Genomic DNA, 13647 nt, shown 5'->3' on the forward strand with positions numbered 1-13647 from the left:
CTCTGTTAACGTTGATTGGTTATCATTGTTGGTGACCATGGCCCGTGAACCGGAAGAAAACATCTTGAAACAGACTACAAAAATAAACACTCGGCCCACAAGGTAGCTATAATATATAATAATGTTTATATAAACGTGTGTAGGTGCGGATTAAGATTTGATTGCTACATATCTCCCTATAAGAAGTGTATATACGTATATTTGCCCCTAAAGTAGGGAAAGCTAACAACGCCAAGGCTACTAGCCATAGGCTATATAAGCTCGCTAGCCTAGCTAGCCAGCTAGCCCACCAATCTAGTGCTTAAAAACAGGAAAAGGTAAAACGGCTCCATTTTGAATCAGTTTGCCACCCTCAGCAACATACTGCTTGTTGGCAAAGTTACTCTGGCTGCTTGACCCCATAGCCAGCCATGTATTCTATACTGTATGTATAGCTATTTAACATATTGCCTAGTCAGACACTGTTCCAGCTGGCTGATAAACAATGTCTACCTCGCCATCTTTTTCTTTTTCAAATCTTGTCTCATTGATTGAGACAAGTGGGTGTCCACCCCAAAGTGCTGCACGTCATGATGACACTCGTCGGTCTCGATCAATGAGAGAATATTTGAAATAGACAAGATGGCGGCGTAGACATTGTTGGATTTTATCATGGAGCAAAAATAATGATTACATTTAATAACAGAGCATTTTCTAAATTCAAACGAACCCCCTGCAACTAGACATGGATGTTTAAAAGACTGGGTGTCTTCCAAGTCCGGAATTGAGAAAGTATCGCCAAGTTAAGGTTGGTAGAAAATTCTGTGCTAGCTAGTTAGATCAGTGATTACTCCTAACAAGGCATTAAGAAGGAGGAAGGGTACACAGTTTCAAAGCAGAGTGCCAAAAATACATAACCAGGCGTATTCAGTGGGGTGAAACATTACAGAATGTTTAGATTGAGGTGTTGCACCCAGTCTTTACATGATGATCATCTCCTTACCTAACCCAGTTGTCGTCCTGTGTGTCTGCAGGGAGAGAGTTATACTGTGAGTCGCCATCATCATCATGGCAGACTTTGACCATGACCAGCAGGAGCCTGCAGGACTAGATGGCTTGCCAGCCATGTACAGTATTGTGAAGGGAGAGGTGGCTTCTGTACAGACCTACGGAGCCTTCATCAAGATTCCTGGCTACAGGAAGCAGGGTAGGCTTAAGGCATCAACATGCTTCAGTTCGGCTGGCGCCTTGAACGGGTGTGCTCGCATACTCCCTTAAAAGACCTTTGCTTGGAAAATGAGAAAAAAGCGGCAATAGTACTGTTTGTTCATTTTGAGACGCTGTAGCCAGCATACTTCCTCAAAATAGTCAGAATTAATCTAATATAACTCAAATAATCTGTCACTGAGATCTTAGTTTTGCAATTTTACATCTAATTAATGTAACTATTTTTCCCCAAAAAAATGTGCATGAAAGCCTATTGTCTCTCATTGAATGACAACAAAGACTTTATTGAAGAGTTCCTACTGTTGACCAATCACTGACAAAGTGGCATAGACTTTGGCTCGCGAAATTCGGGCTGGCCTTGAGAAAAAACCCTTACCGAAGTCCAAGATGAACAGAAACGTCACAAAATGTCACTATGATATATGCACAAACTCTTCCGAATTGTTTCGGCTGGGAAGCATGCGGACACCTTTGGGCATCTTTCACTTTACAATATCTTTGACTTCATGATCTCTTTCTGTTTTATAATATCTTTGTCTGTTTTGAGTATTACGGTTTCTTCTGAGGCACTACTCATTCTCCTCACTTTTTCTACCTCTTCCCTCTATCTCTCCCACTTTCTCTCTTCTCGCTCTCAGGGTTGGTCCATATCAGTGAGTTGTCAGCCTGTAGGGTTGAGAATGTTGCAGAAGTCGTCGACGTGGGAGAGCAGGTGTGGATCAAGGTCATCGGGAGAGAGGTAACACGCAGACACATACACGTAAATAAACTCCATCTCTCACTAATGAGCAAATGGTTCCGAACATGGCCTTACCTCTCCCTCCCTCCATCTTTCTCAGATGCGTGATGACAAGGTGAAGCTCTCCTTCTCAATGAAAGCTGTCAATCAAGGAACAGGGAAAGACCTGGACCCCAACAATGTCATAGCAGAGTATGTATTTGTGTCTGTCTGAGTGCACTGATACGATGATTGGCTATTGCTGCTGTTTTCAAGTGTGTGTGTGTGTGTGTCTAGGCAGGATGAGCGGAGGCGTAGACAGTTCAAAGATGGTACAGGACGGAGGATCACGTTGGAGGCTGTACTCAACACCACCTGCAAGAAGTGTGGCTGCAAAGGTACAGCCACAACATTACTGCAACATGAACACTAGGGATGGTTTAAAAAAATATATTTTCACTATTCCAATAGTATCATGAATTTCTTGGATATTCAAAACCTGCGTGCACTATAGCTGCAGCTGTGAGCGAACAGACTGAGGAAGAGGGCGAGACATCAAGGCAAGTCAGCTACAGCCATGTCTAGCTAACTTGTAGCAGCCACAATATTATTTATCATGTTATTTATCATCCCATTTAAGTGCTGGTCTTGACTGGAGTAGCCTAGAGAAGCTAGCTAAGCTAATTGAGGCCACATGCTGCGCTTTTTCCTCAACCCCATTCAGATAAAACAGCCTACCTGTTGGTTTCTCATTGTAGCCTACTCCTTCTCATTTCACAGACTTTAATTCCATAATTGAATTCCATCTTGCATTGCGTTAGTGAACTCTCACTCCACTTGCAACACATTGAGCCGCTTTGATTGGCTAACATAAACGACAAGCTACACACGTGAAGGCTACCAGTCTTTTTATGGGCGTACCGTGCACGTCATAAAAACATTGAAAAGTTTGTTTTATTAAATTAATAATTTGAAATGTCCTCGTATGTCCTTGTATGTAACAATGTCACATGGGTATTTTAATTATAGGCCTTTAATAAAATGTTATCACAAAAATGAATACTCACAAGTATTCAAATAGTAATGTCCGTTCGGATATTCAAATAACCGTTCATATCCCTAATGAACACATTCTCTAGACAAACGGATTCAACTAATCCTGAAGACCTTCAATCAATCCTTGAATTATGTGTGTTTGGAACTGGACTGGAACAAAAGCCTCTACACACTGGCCCCTGTTGCTTACCTCCATCCTAATGTAGCGTATGATCTCTCTCTCTCTTTCTCTTTCTTTCTCTTTCTCTCTCTTTCTCTCTGGTCTCTTTGCTAAGGATTGTTTCTCTCTTTCTCTCAGGTCTCTTTGCTAAGGATTGTTTCTCTCTCTCTCTCTCTCTGGTCTCTTTGCTAAGGATTGTTTCTCTTTCTCTCTCTCAGGTCTCTTTGCTAAGGATTGTTTCTCTCTTTCTCTCAGGTCTCTTTGCTAAGGATTGTTTCTCTTTCTCTCTCTCAGGTCTCTTTGCTAAGGATTGTTTCTCTCTCTCTCTCTCTGGTCTCTTTGCTAAGGATTGTTTCTCTCTCTCTCTCTCTGGTCTCTTTGCTAAGGATTGTTTCTCTCTCTCTCTCTCTGGTCTCTTTGCTAAGGATTGTTTCTCTTTCTCTCAGGTCTCTTTGCTAAGGATTGTTTCTCTCTCTCTCTCTCTCAGGTCTCTTTGCTAAGGGTTGTTTCTCTCTCTCTGGTCTCTTTGCTAAGGATTGTTTCTCTCTCTCTCTCTCTGGTCTCTTTGCTAAGGATTGTTTCTCTCTCTCTCTCTCTCAGGTCTCTTTGCTAAGGGTTGTTTCTCTCTCTCTGGTCTCTTTGCTAAGGATTGTTTCTCTCTCTCTCTCTGATCTCTTTGCTAAGGATTGTTTCTCTCTTTCTCTCAGGTCACTTCGCTAAGGACTGTTTCTCGGCCCCAGGGCTGCAGTATGATCTGATACCTGAGGAGGGCGATGATGAGCCGCAGCAGCTACAGAAAGAGCCTATCAACCCCAACCTCATCCCACTAGCAGTCCGCAAAACCCAACCTCCACAGGACTCACACAAGAAGAAGAAAAAGGAGAAAAAAGAGAAAAAGGTAAGGACCACAGAGTGACATAGACCTCAAGGTTTTATATTCCTGTCTCCATGGTAAGGATTGATTGGCGCCAGGGGTATTTATCAATAGTCTACAGTGGCTCTTTCTCCCTCTCTCAATTCAAAGGGCTTTATTGGTATGAGAAACTTGTTTACATTGCCAAAGCACGTGAAATAGATAATAAACAAACAAATATGAACAGTAAACATTACTCAAGTTTTTTTTAAATAGACATTTCAAATGTCATTATGGCTATATACAGTGTTATAATGATGTGCAAATAGTTAAAGTACAAAAGGGAAAATAAACATAAATATGGGTTGTATTGACAATGGTGTTTGTTCTTCACTGGTTGCCCTTTTCTTGTGGCAACAGGTCACAAATCTTGCTGCTGTGATGGCACACTGGTATTTCACCCAATAGATATGGGAGTTTATCAAAATTGGATTTGTTTTGGAATTATTTATGGGTCTGTGTAATCTGAGGGAAATATTTGTCTCTAATATGGTCATAAATTTGGCAGGAGGTTAGGAAGTGCAGCTCAGTTTCCACCTCATTTTGTAGGCAGTGTGCTCTCTGTTGAGAGCCAGGTCTGCCTACGGCGGTCTGTCTATCTCTCTCGTGCGAGGTATTTATCGCTCCTGTAAAATGTAACACTTGGGTTAACACCCCCTGGTGACCATGTCTCTCTGTCCTGAGAGAAGTTGCATCAGTGACGCATTGCAGAATAACCAACATTTTAAATAGATGATTCATGTAGTGATATGGATATAAAACTCTAGCAGTTTGATTCTTCTTTGTCTTTCATTGCTTCTCTCTCCCCCCCTTTCCTCAGGAGAAGAAGGGAAAGAAGAAGAAGAGGAAGAGAGAGAGGAAGGAGTCCGAAAGTGACAGCAGCAGCAGTGGACCCAGTCAGGCCAAGAGAGGGCGCCATGACGACAGAGAGGACAGAAAGAAGAAGAAACACAAGAAGCACAAGTCCCACAAACACATCTGAGACTGATCTGATGGACTGACACACATTGCACTAAACACACACAAATTACACTGTAGACACACATACACACAGTTAAAATGTGAACACGCACATACACAGCGTAGACTTGGATGGACACACACACAAGTTGACGCAACAGTCAGAAGCCCCTCATAGCCCCTTGCCCCTACCGTCTGACACATGCAGATCCATAGAAACCTGATAGGTGTTAGCAATATGGCAGCTTCCCTGAGCCCATCGGAAAGTGAAGTATATATTGCACCTATCCAGTTCCCTCAGATCTACCTTTAACACTGAAGAGGTTAGTGTTGTTTTCAGGACGACAGTATAGGTGTCTCAGATCCCACAACACCTGGAGTTAACATCTCAGGAACCATATCAAGACGTTGTAATCTGTGCAGGCCTGTGCTGTGTTAGTAATGTGTGTATCTGGAACCAGTCCACCTGTCCTCACTGGTCAGGTTAGACGCATGACATACACTACATGACCAAAAGTATGTGGACACCTGCTCGTCGAACATCTCATTCCAAAATCATGGGCATTAATATAGAGTTAGTCCCCTCCTTGCTGCTATAACAGCCTCCACTCTTCTGTGAAGGCTTTCTACTAGATGTTGGAACATTGCTGCGAGGACTTACTTCCATTCAGCCACAAGAGCATTAGTGAGGTCAGGCACTGATGTTGGGTGATTAGGCCTGGCTCACAGTCGGCGTTCCAATTCATCCCAAAGGTGTTCGATGGGGTTGAGGTCAGGACTCTGTGCAGTCTAGTAAAGTTCTTCCACAACTATCTCGACAAACCATGCTAAAACAGGAAAGGGCCTTCCCCAAACTGTTGCCACAAAGTTGGAAGCACAGAATTGTCTAGATTGTCATTGTATGCTGTAGCGTTAAGATTTCCCTTCACTGGAACTAAGGGGCCTAGCCCGAACCATAAACTGTCCCAGATCATTAATACTCCTCCACCAAACTTTACAGTGGGTACTATGCATTAGGGCAGGTAGCGTTCTCCTGGCATCTGCCAACCCCAGATTTGTCTGTCGGACTGCCAGATGGTGAAGTGTGATTCATCACTCCAGAGAACACATTTCCACTGCTCCGGAGTCCAATGGCGGTGAGCTTTCCACCACTCTAGCCGACGCTTGGCATTGCGCATGGTGATCTTTGGCCTGTGTGCGGCTGCTCGGCCATGGAAACCCATTTCATTAAGCTCCTGACAAACAGTTCTTGTGCTGACGTTGGTTCCAAAGGAAGTTTGGAACTCGGTAGTGAGTGCTGCAACCGAGGACAGATGATTTTTATGCGCTTCACGTTTCCGCACTCCGTGATCCTGTTCTGTGAGCTAGTGTGGCCTACCACTTCGCGGCTGAGCCGTTGTTGCTCCTAGACATTCTCACTTCACAATAACAGCACTTACAATTGATCGGGGCAGCTCTAGCAGGGCAGAAATTTGACGAACTGACTTGTTGGAAAGGTGGCATCCTATGATGGTGCCACGTTGAAATCCACTGAGCTCTTCAGTAAGGCCATTTTACTGCCAATCTTTGTCTATGGAGATTGCATGGCTGTGTGCTCGATTTTATACATCTGTCAGCAAGAGGTGTGGCTGAAGTAGCCGATTCCACTAATTTGAAGGGGTGTCCACATACTTTTGTATATATAGTGTACACACATCAAAGCAACACACACAGGAAGTGGTAAAGAGGAAGTATATGTGTTACAGGAGATTCCCTAAAAACACGCCACTTCGATACAGCTATGACCGGAAGTTACTTTTTCGTAGCAGGTTAGGAGAATAAGGTTAGGGTTAGCAAAAATGCTCTCCTAACCTTCTACGAAAAGTCACGGTCATAATTGTATGGAAGTGCTGTGTTTTTAGGGAGTCCCGGTCAAACATACAGGAAACTCATGCTTGCGATATCCTGTTGGTACACGCCCCTTATTGTGTGTGAACACGTGTACTCTGCAACCATGTCATCCAGTTCTTGAAGATGTGTGTTTGTGTGCACAGGAGTTTGTGTAACATGGTCCATATTCCTGTATGCAAACTATGAGGGTCTTTATTAAAGATTTGAACAGTCAAGTATTGTATGGTCACAAAGCGTTCATGAAGCAGAGCTTTGCTCCAGTCTGGCTTGGTAATTTATGGTGATGTTGATTTTGAGTTCATTTGAATGGTTTTGTTAGTTGATCATTATGTTGTAGGGTTCATTTGCTCAACCACCAGTCTGTTTGTTCCATGTTGTGGTCGTAGCATGTGTGCGTAGGGGTCAGTGTGAGGTGTCCTGTACTGCAGGTCCTCTGTCCCTGGTTGGCACCCTGTCTGCAACACATGATACCAATCTACACAAGCCAGGAATGCGCCCAAATTAGAACACATAGCCCAGGACACACACACCTACGCAGCCAGGCACCAATCACAATTTCTGTTCACCTAGGAGGAGCCGATGGTGGCACACACTGAGGTTGGTCTATAATTATTCTCCTCGTGATGCTCTGTGTAAACCTAGTTAAGATGGAAACTTGTCGCTGGTTTGGAACTGCTATAATTGTACCAGAAGTCAACTCCCCCTCCCTGAGCTACACACACGGCCATAACTATTTAGAAATGGGTCAAAGTGGAAAGGCTTTTACTTGGTGTTGTGGCAACACACAAACTGCCTTGATCTGTCTGAGGAGCCATCTGCTGTTTCCACACAGCAGCCTCTGATCTCAGCTTGGCACAAAATGGCTGCCATGTCTCACCCAGATGGATCCTACTACTGTAACACGTGATGAGCCATTTGGCACAAAATGGTTGCCACACAACATTGGTAGATGAGTTGACTTTCCTCCAGGCCAGTGGAAAAATTCCTGTGGTTTCATGAAAGTGTGTAGATGCAGTACCCAGTGTTATAACCAATGATTTATCTATACACAATGGTTTATATACAACATTGGTTGTGACTGTTGTCATGGTGAGTGTGATTGACAGAGAAGCACTCGGGACGGTTTTAGAGAAAAAAAACATAAGTGGAATTTATTCAGTGTTTCATACAGAAGAGAAACACTACAAAGAGAAGGACGGGACAACAGGAGGAGTCAGGGGTTCGGTCAGACGGGTTAGAGGTCATTGCGGTGGGGGTCAGGGGTAGGGTTGTTTTGGGGGGCAGGTGTGGCAAAGGGTAGTGCGTTTTTTGGGGGGATGTTGTCACTCGGCCTTGACGTAGGAGCGTGTGGAGACGACGTCACCCAGAGTCAGAGTCTGTGGAGAAGAGAGGAGAGGATAGTTAGATATACAATATACACATAGATTTTTTTTATATACATACATATATACTGTACAGTGTGTGTATGTATATGCAGACGCTCCATAAATGTACACAAAAACACACTCCGTACTGACCAGTTCGAGGGCGTTGCCACTGACTTCACGGACCAGAGTGGTCTCCTTGCCGTCCCACTTTTGCACGTGAACCATCTTACCTCCGTCTACCGTTATTAGGGACTAGAGAGAGCGAGAGGTATGTTATGAACACACACGTCACATACTATTGACTGGGGGAAACTGGAGAGAGGCGATAAGAAGATACAATCTACTGCTAATTAAGTGAGTTTGAGACTGTGGTGAACATGTGTGTAATTGCAGATAAAGAATGGATATGACTGCACTTTAAACAAAGTTAGCCTGCACTATGTGACATGTGTGGCCACCTATCGAGAGTTGACTTGAGGTTACTAGACACACACACACAAACAAAAGTAACTATTCCTCAACAATAAGACATTGTGTGTGTGTCTGTTCTCTTTTTCACTCAGATCATGCTTAGTAGCCTCTCTCTCTCTCTGAGATTCATGTAGCAGCTGTCTCCGGTCACAAAGCTACAACGCATCATCCTTGACCTTTGACCCCTCAACCCACCCAACATTTCAAGGCCTCTGGCTCTGTTTGTCTGTTTGAAATCATTTGCTCTTCTACTGAACCCTGCATGTCATGGCGGATACAACCATTACCTGTAATCCAGCATACTTAACCTCTAGTCCCTGACCTCCCACCCCATTATAAGGATACACACTCATGACAACTCTTACAATGTATTATAACGGCATCATAATGCATTATAGCTGTAGTCTAACGTGTTAGCCATAAAAATGACTGTAAAGTGTTATCATTAAAAACACACAGTTACAACACCCACCATAAAGTATGACTAATCATCAGCTAGACATCTAGGACTTAAATCAGTATCTAAGCACTCCTGACTCCCTGGACCCGTACTCACAAAGTGTCTCAGCATCCTGATCTAGGATCAGATCCATCCTGTCCATATAGTCTTACTAATTATGATCTAAAAGGCTAAACTGATCCTATATCAGCACTCTTAACCCTGACCTCTTACCTTGACTTTCCTGTCGTCGGCGGTGGTCTCGTCGAACTCCTCTCCTAGTTTGAAGGAGATCTCGGTGTTCTTGAAAGTGCTCTGTGTCTTCAGAGTGACTGTGTCTCCAGCTACCTCGATGATGGTGGTGGGCTTGGTCATACCGCCAACCTGGCGTGTTGCAAAGCCCACACCTGTCAATCAAAAACACATCACAAGTTAACACTTCAGATTCCATCTAGATAAGAACATTATAGCCTACTATCTCATATCACATCTTGATTAGAAAGACTACTACTGCTGCTGCCAATACAGCCCCACCCTTACTGTAGACATTCCTTTCTGAAGAAAAAGGCAATGCACGCACCCATGCACGAAAACTCTTTTGGGTTAATGATGTGTGACTGACTGTTTTCAAGCCCATAAAAACTCCTTGTGACTATAGGTCCAAAATAAAAAGGTACATACGAAGGGAAGTCTTTACACCAGACAGTGCACTGCATCACTTATTGATCTGTTCTGTTTGTGGAAACTGACTGCTGATTGGACTGATCTAACGGAATCTAATTCCCACTCTTATCTCTATTTCCTGTGTTCTTTAAACATTCAGCAAAAGTCATCAGACCCAGCTGTGTGTGATCTGTTCTAGAGTACTTTCCTTCTCCCCTGAACTGAAGTAATGTTTCTGTAGCAGCTGAGTTGATCTCCCAAGGCAAACAGTGACACAGTCACACAATCCATACAACAAACAGCTAGTTTGTGGCACCTGCCTTAGTGATCCGGAGAGTTGGTTGGGGGTCAAGTACTATGGTGACGAGCAGAGGGGTCGAAGCTAATAACCCCAGGGGTCAACGAACGGGTCACACACACACACTATGTTAATATTCAACCCCTCCTCACAACCTAGCCTCAAAAAAGGACCACTCGTTCAGAGAATTTCACCCCCTATGTGTGTGTGTACACAGCTCAGACTATGAGTTTCTCATAGTAGGGGCATTCCCCCCCGCCCCCCTTCAAACGGAGAGAGCGAGGGAGAGAGCGAGAGAGACGGCAGCAAGATGTGTGACCTGTTACCACAAGAAAAGGGCAACCAGTGAAGAACAAACACCGTTGTAAATACAACCTATTTATGTTTACTTATTTTCCATTTTTTATTTCACTATTTGCACAGCGTTACAACACTGTATATATACATAATATGACATTTGAAATATCTCTATTCCTTTGGAACTTTTTGAATGTAATATTTACTGTTTCATTTTTAGTTTATTTAACTTTAGTTTATTATCTATTTCAGTTGCTTTGGCAATGTAAACATGTTTCCAATGTCAATAAAGCCCTTTGAATTAAATTGAGTCTCCCCCTCACCCCCCCTACCACTAGGTTGGTGGGGGGTGTATCACAACCGGCCGTGATTGGGAGTCCCATAGGGCGGCGCACAATTTGCACAGCGTCGTCCGGGTTTGGCTGGTGTAGGCCGTCATTATAAATAAGAACTGACTTGCCTAGTTAAATAAAGTTGTTTTTTTTAAAGTATAAAAAAATACAAATAATAATTACCACTATCTCCATGTGGTGAACCACCGTCTTTCTTTATCTCCCTCTCTGGCTCTGTTCCTACTTCTCTATCTTTCATCCAACCTCCCTCACTCTCTCCCTCCTGATATCCCTCACTCTCTCCCTCCTGATATCCCTCACTCTCTCCCTCCTGATATCCCTCACTCTCTCCCTCCTGATATCCCTCACTCTCTCCCTCCTGATATCCCTCACTCTCTCCCTCCTGATATCCCTCACTCTCTCCCTCCTGATATCCCTCACTCTCTCCCTCCTGATATCCCTCACTCTCTCCCTCCTGATATCCCTCACTCTCTCCCTCCTGATATCCCTCCTGATATCCCTCACTCTCTCCCTCCTGATATCCCTCACTCTCTCCCTCCTGATATCCCTCACTCTCTCCCTCCTGATATCCCTCTCTCCTTCTGTCCCTTTCCCTCTCTTCGTTCTCTATTTGTGTGTGTCCAACACACACCCTGTTTTCCCATGCTTAGCATTAACGGCTGCATTATCCGTTTAAACACGCATGCTCTGCTACTTACACACACACACACATGCGAGCGCCCACACACCAGTGGAGGCTGCTAAGGGGAGGACTGTTCATCATAATGGCTGTAATGGAATGTGGAAACCATGTGGAAACCATGTGTTTGATTCCACACCATTCCGGCAATTATTATGAGCCGTCCTCCCCTCAGCAGCCTCCACTGTCACACACATATATGAGGGCGCACACAAATACACACACCTGCATGTGTGTGTATTTTTGGGCGTATATGTGTATTTGTGAGCTCATGTGTGCCACACACTCATGTTCACAAACACACATCAGTACAAAAACACACATGTGGGTGCACACAAGCACACACCTTTAAGTATTCATGAACACTCACACCCTTCTCACAAGTGCACACATGCACCCACAGGGAGGCACAGGGACCCTATCCTTTAGCATTACCGTTACACTACAAACGCACACGCTGCTCACCCAGAGCCTTCATGTATTCGTCAAAGTTCTTGCTGTCCTTCAGGTTCCATGTGCCTGCGAATGCCTCAGCCATGTTGTTAGCAGTGGTGTGGAGGAATGAGAGAGAGAGCAGAAACAGAATGAGTGAGTGAGTGAGAGAGAGGGACAGAGAGACTGCTATGCTGCAATCCTACTGGTCGGTTTTATACCGGCTGTTCGTGATGTCATCACTCTGAGCGGGGAGAGGAGGGAGGGGGGAGGGAGAGGAGGTGAGAGGAGACAAAGACAGATAGACAGACATGAGGGGCAGGGGGATATTAAGGAGTCCAGCAGGAAGAATAAAAGACAGTCAAAAAAAGAGGAGAGGAGTGGGGGAGGGGAGGGTAGAAGAACATGTTGCTCCAGTCAGAAAGAGAGAGAACGAGGGGGGGAAAGAGGGAGGAAGCGAGAGAGGGAGGGGGCGATGATTGATTTGGTGTGAAGGTCAGGGGGAACAACATGGACATTTTCTCTCTTTCTATTTCTCTCCTGTTTTCTACCTCTTTCTCTCTCCCCCGTCTGACCACCCTCTGGTCAACGACCTCACTCTAATTATTCACTCAACAGATAAAGAGACAAAGATAGAGAAAGAGTGTGTATGTGTATGTGTGCGTGCACACGGGTGTGTGTGTGTGTGGTTACCAGCAACAGAGTGACACACTGACCAGGAGTCAGGACTTACCTCCCTAACTCTGTAATGTTAATGACTCTGTAAGGATATACAGTGGATTACAGTTGATATACAGTGGATTACAGTTGATATACCGTGGATGTACAAATGTACAGTATCAGTTTAAATATATCTAAATGCAGAGAGGTGGGGGTTCCTGGGATGGCAGAGGGGTAGAGGATATAGCAGCCTGGAGAGGAATGGGGGAGGGAGAGGTGGGAGGTAGATGGCTGAGAGTGGAAGTGGCAAGGGGGGGTAGGTCCTGGTGATTTATGGGCCTTTGTGAGTCAAACTGGTTTAGTTTATTCAGCAGTGAGGGGTTGTCTGCTGCCCGGGGGGCTTTTGGTTTGTAGTTGGCAGTGGTGAAAAAATACCCAATTTTCATACTTGAGTAAAAGTAAAGATACCTTAATAGAAAATGACTCAAGTGAGTCACCCAGTAAAATACTACTTAAGTAAGTCAAAAAGTATTTGGTTAATTATACTTAAGTATCAAAAGTAAAAGTAAAGGTATAAATCATTTTTTATTCCTTATGTAAAGCAAATCAGACAGTGTCATTTTCTTTATTTACGGATAGCCAGGGGCATGCTCCAACACTCAGACATAATTTACAAACGAAGCATGTGTTTAGTGAGTCTGCCAGATCAGAGGCAGTAGGGATGTGCGGACCGTCGCCGGAGGTTCCGGACTGCGGACCGTCGCCGAAAGCTCTGGACTGGGGACCGTCGCCGAAAGCTCTGGACTGGGGACCGTCGCCGAAAGCTCTGGCCTGGGGACCGTCGCCGAAAGCTCTGGACTGGGGACCGTCGCCGGAGGTTCCGGACTGCGGACCATCGCCGAAAGCTCTGGACTGGGGACCGTCGCCGAAAGCTCTGGACTGGGGACCGTCGCCGAAAGCTCTGGACTGGGGACCGTCGCCAAAAGCTCTGGACTGGGAACCGTCGCCGAAAGCTCTGGACTGGGAACCGTCGCCGAAAGCTCTGGACTGGGGACCGTCGCCGAAAGCTCTGGACTGGGGACCGT

General features: G+C 44.8%; 2 protein-coding genes across 4 annotated transcripts; one reads left to right on the forward strand and one right to left on the reverse strand.

Moving 5' to 3' along the window:
* The first annotated feature begins 27 nt into the window (after window positions 1–27).
* zcchc17 (zinc finger, CCHC domain containing 17) lies at window positions 28–7118 on the forward strand. Of its 3 annotated transcripts, XM_071368378.1 has the most exons (8): window positions 45–102; window positions 723–787; window positions 1014–1186; window positions 1845–1945; window positions 2046–2137; window positions 2222–2322; window positions 3848–4038; window positions 4874–7118. In XM_071368378.1, exons 3-8 carry the CDS (start codon window positions 1048–1050, stop codon window positions 5033–5035), a joined length of 786 nt encoding a protein of 261 aa, XP_071224479.1. In that variant the 5' UTR covers window positions 45–102; window positions 723–787; window positions 1014–1047; the 3' UTR covers window positions 5036–7118. The 3 variants fall into 3 exon arrangements, with proteins under 3 accessions (XP_071224478.1, XP_071224479.1, XP_071224477.1); XM_071368377.1 differs by lacking the exon at window positions 723–787 and having other exon boundaries at window positions 28–102; XM_071368376.1 differs by lacking the exon at window positions 45–102 and having other exon boundaries at window positions 542–787.
* Window positions 7119–8026: 908 nt separating this feature from the next.
* Window positions 8027–12242, reverse strand: fabp3 (fatty acid binding protein 3, muscle and heart). Its single transcript, XM_071368379.1, has 4 exons — window positions 11936–12242; window positions 9415–9587; window positions 8421–8522; window positions 8027–8279 (listed from the first exon to the last, which is right to left on the reverse strand). The coding sequence occupies exons 1-4, from the start codon at window positions 12006–12008 to the stop codon at window positions 8226–8228; spliced, it is 402 nt and encodes a 133-aa protein (XP_071224480.1). The 5' UTR covers window positions 12009–12242; the 3' UTR covers window positions 8027–8225.
* Window positions 12243–13647: the final 1405 nt, after the last annotated feature.

This window comes from Salvelinus alpinus, chromosome 26 (genome assembly GCF_045679555.1).
Source record: "Salvelinus alpinus chromosome 26, SLU_Salpinus.1, whole genome shotgun sequence".
In the NCBI taxonomy this organism is placed as follows: Eukaryota; Metazoa; Chordata; class Actinopteri; order Salmoniformes; family Salmonidae; genus Salvelinus; species Salvelinus alpinus.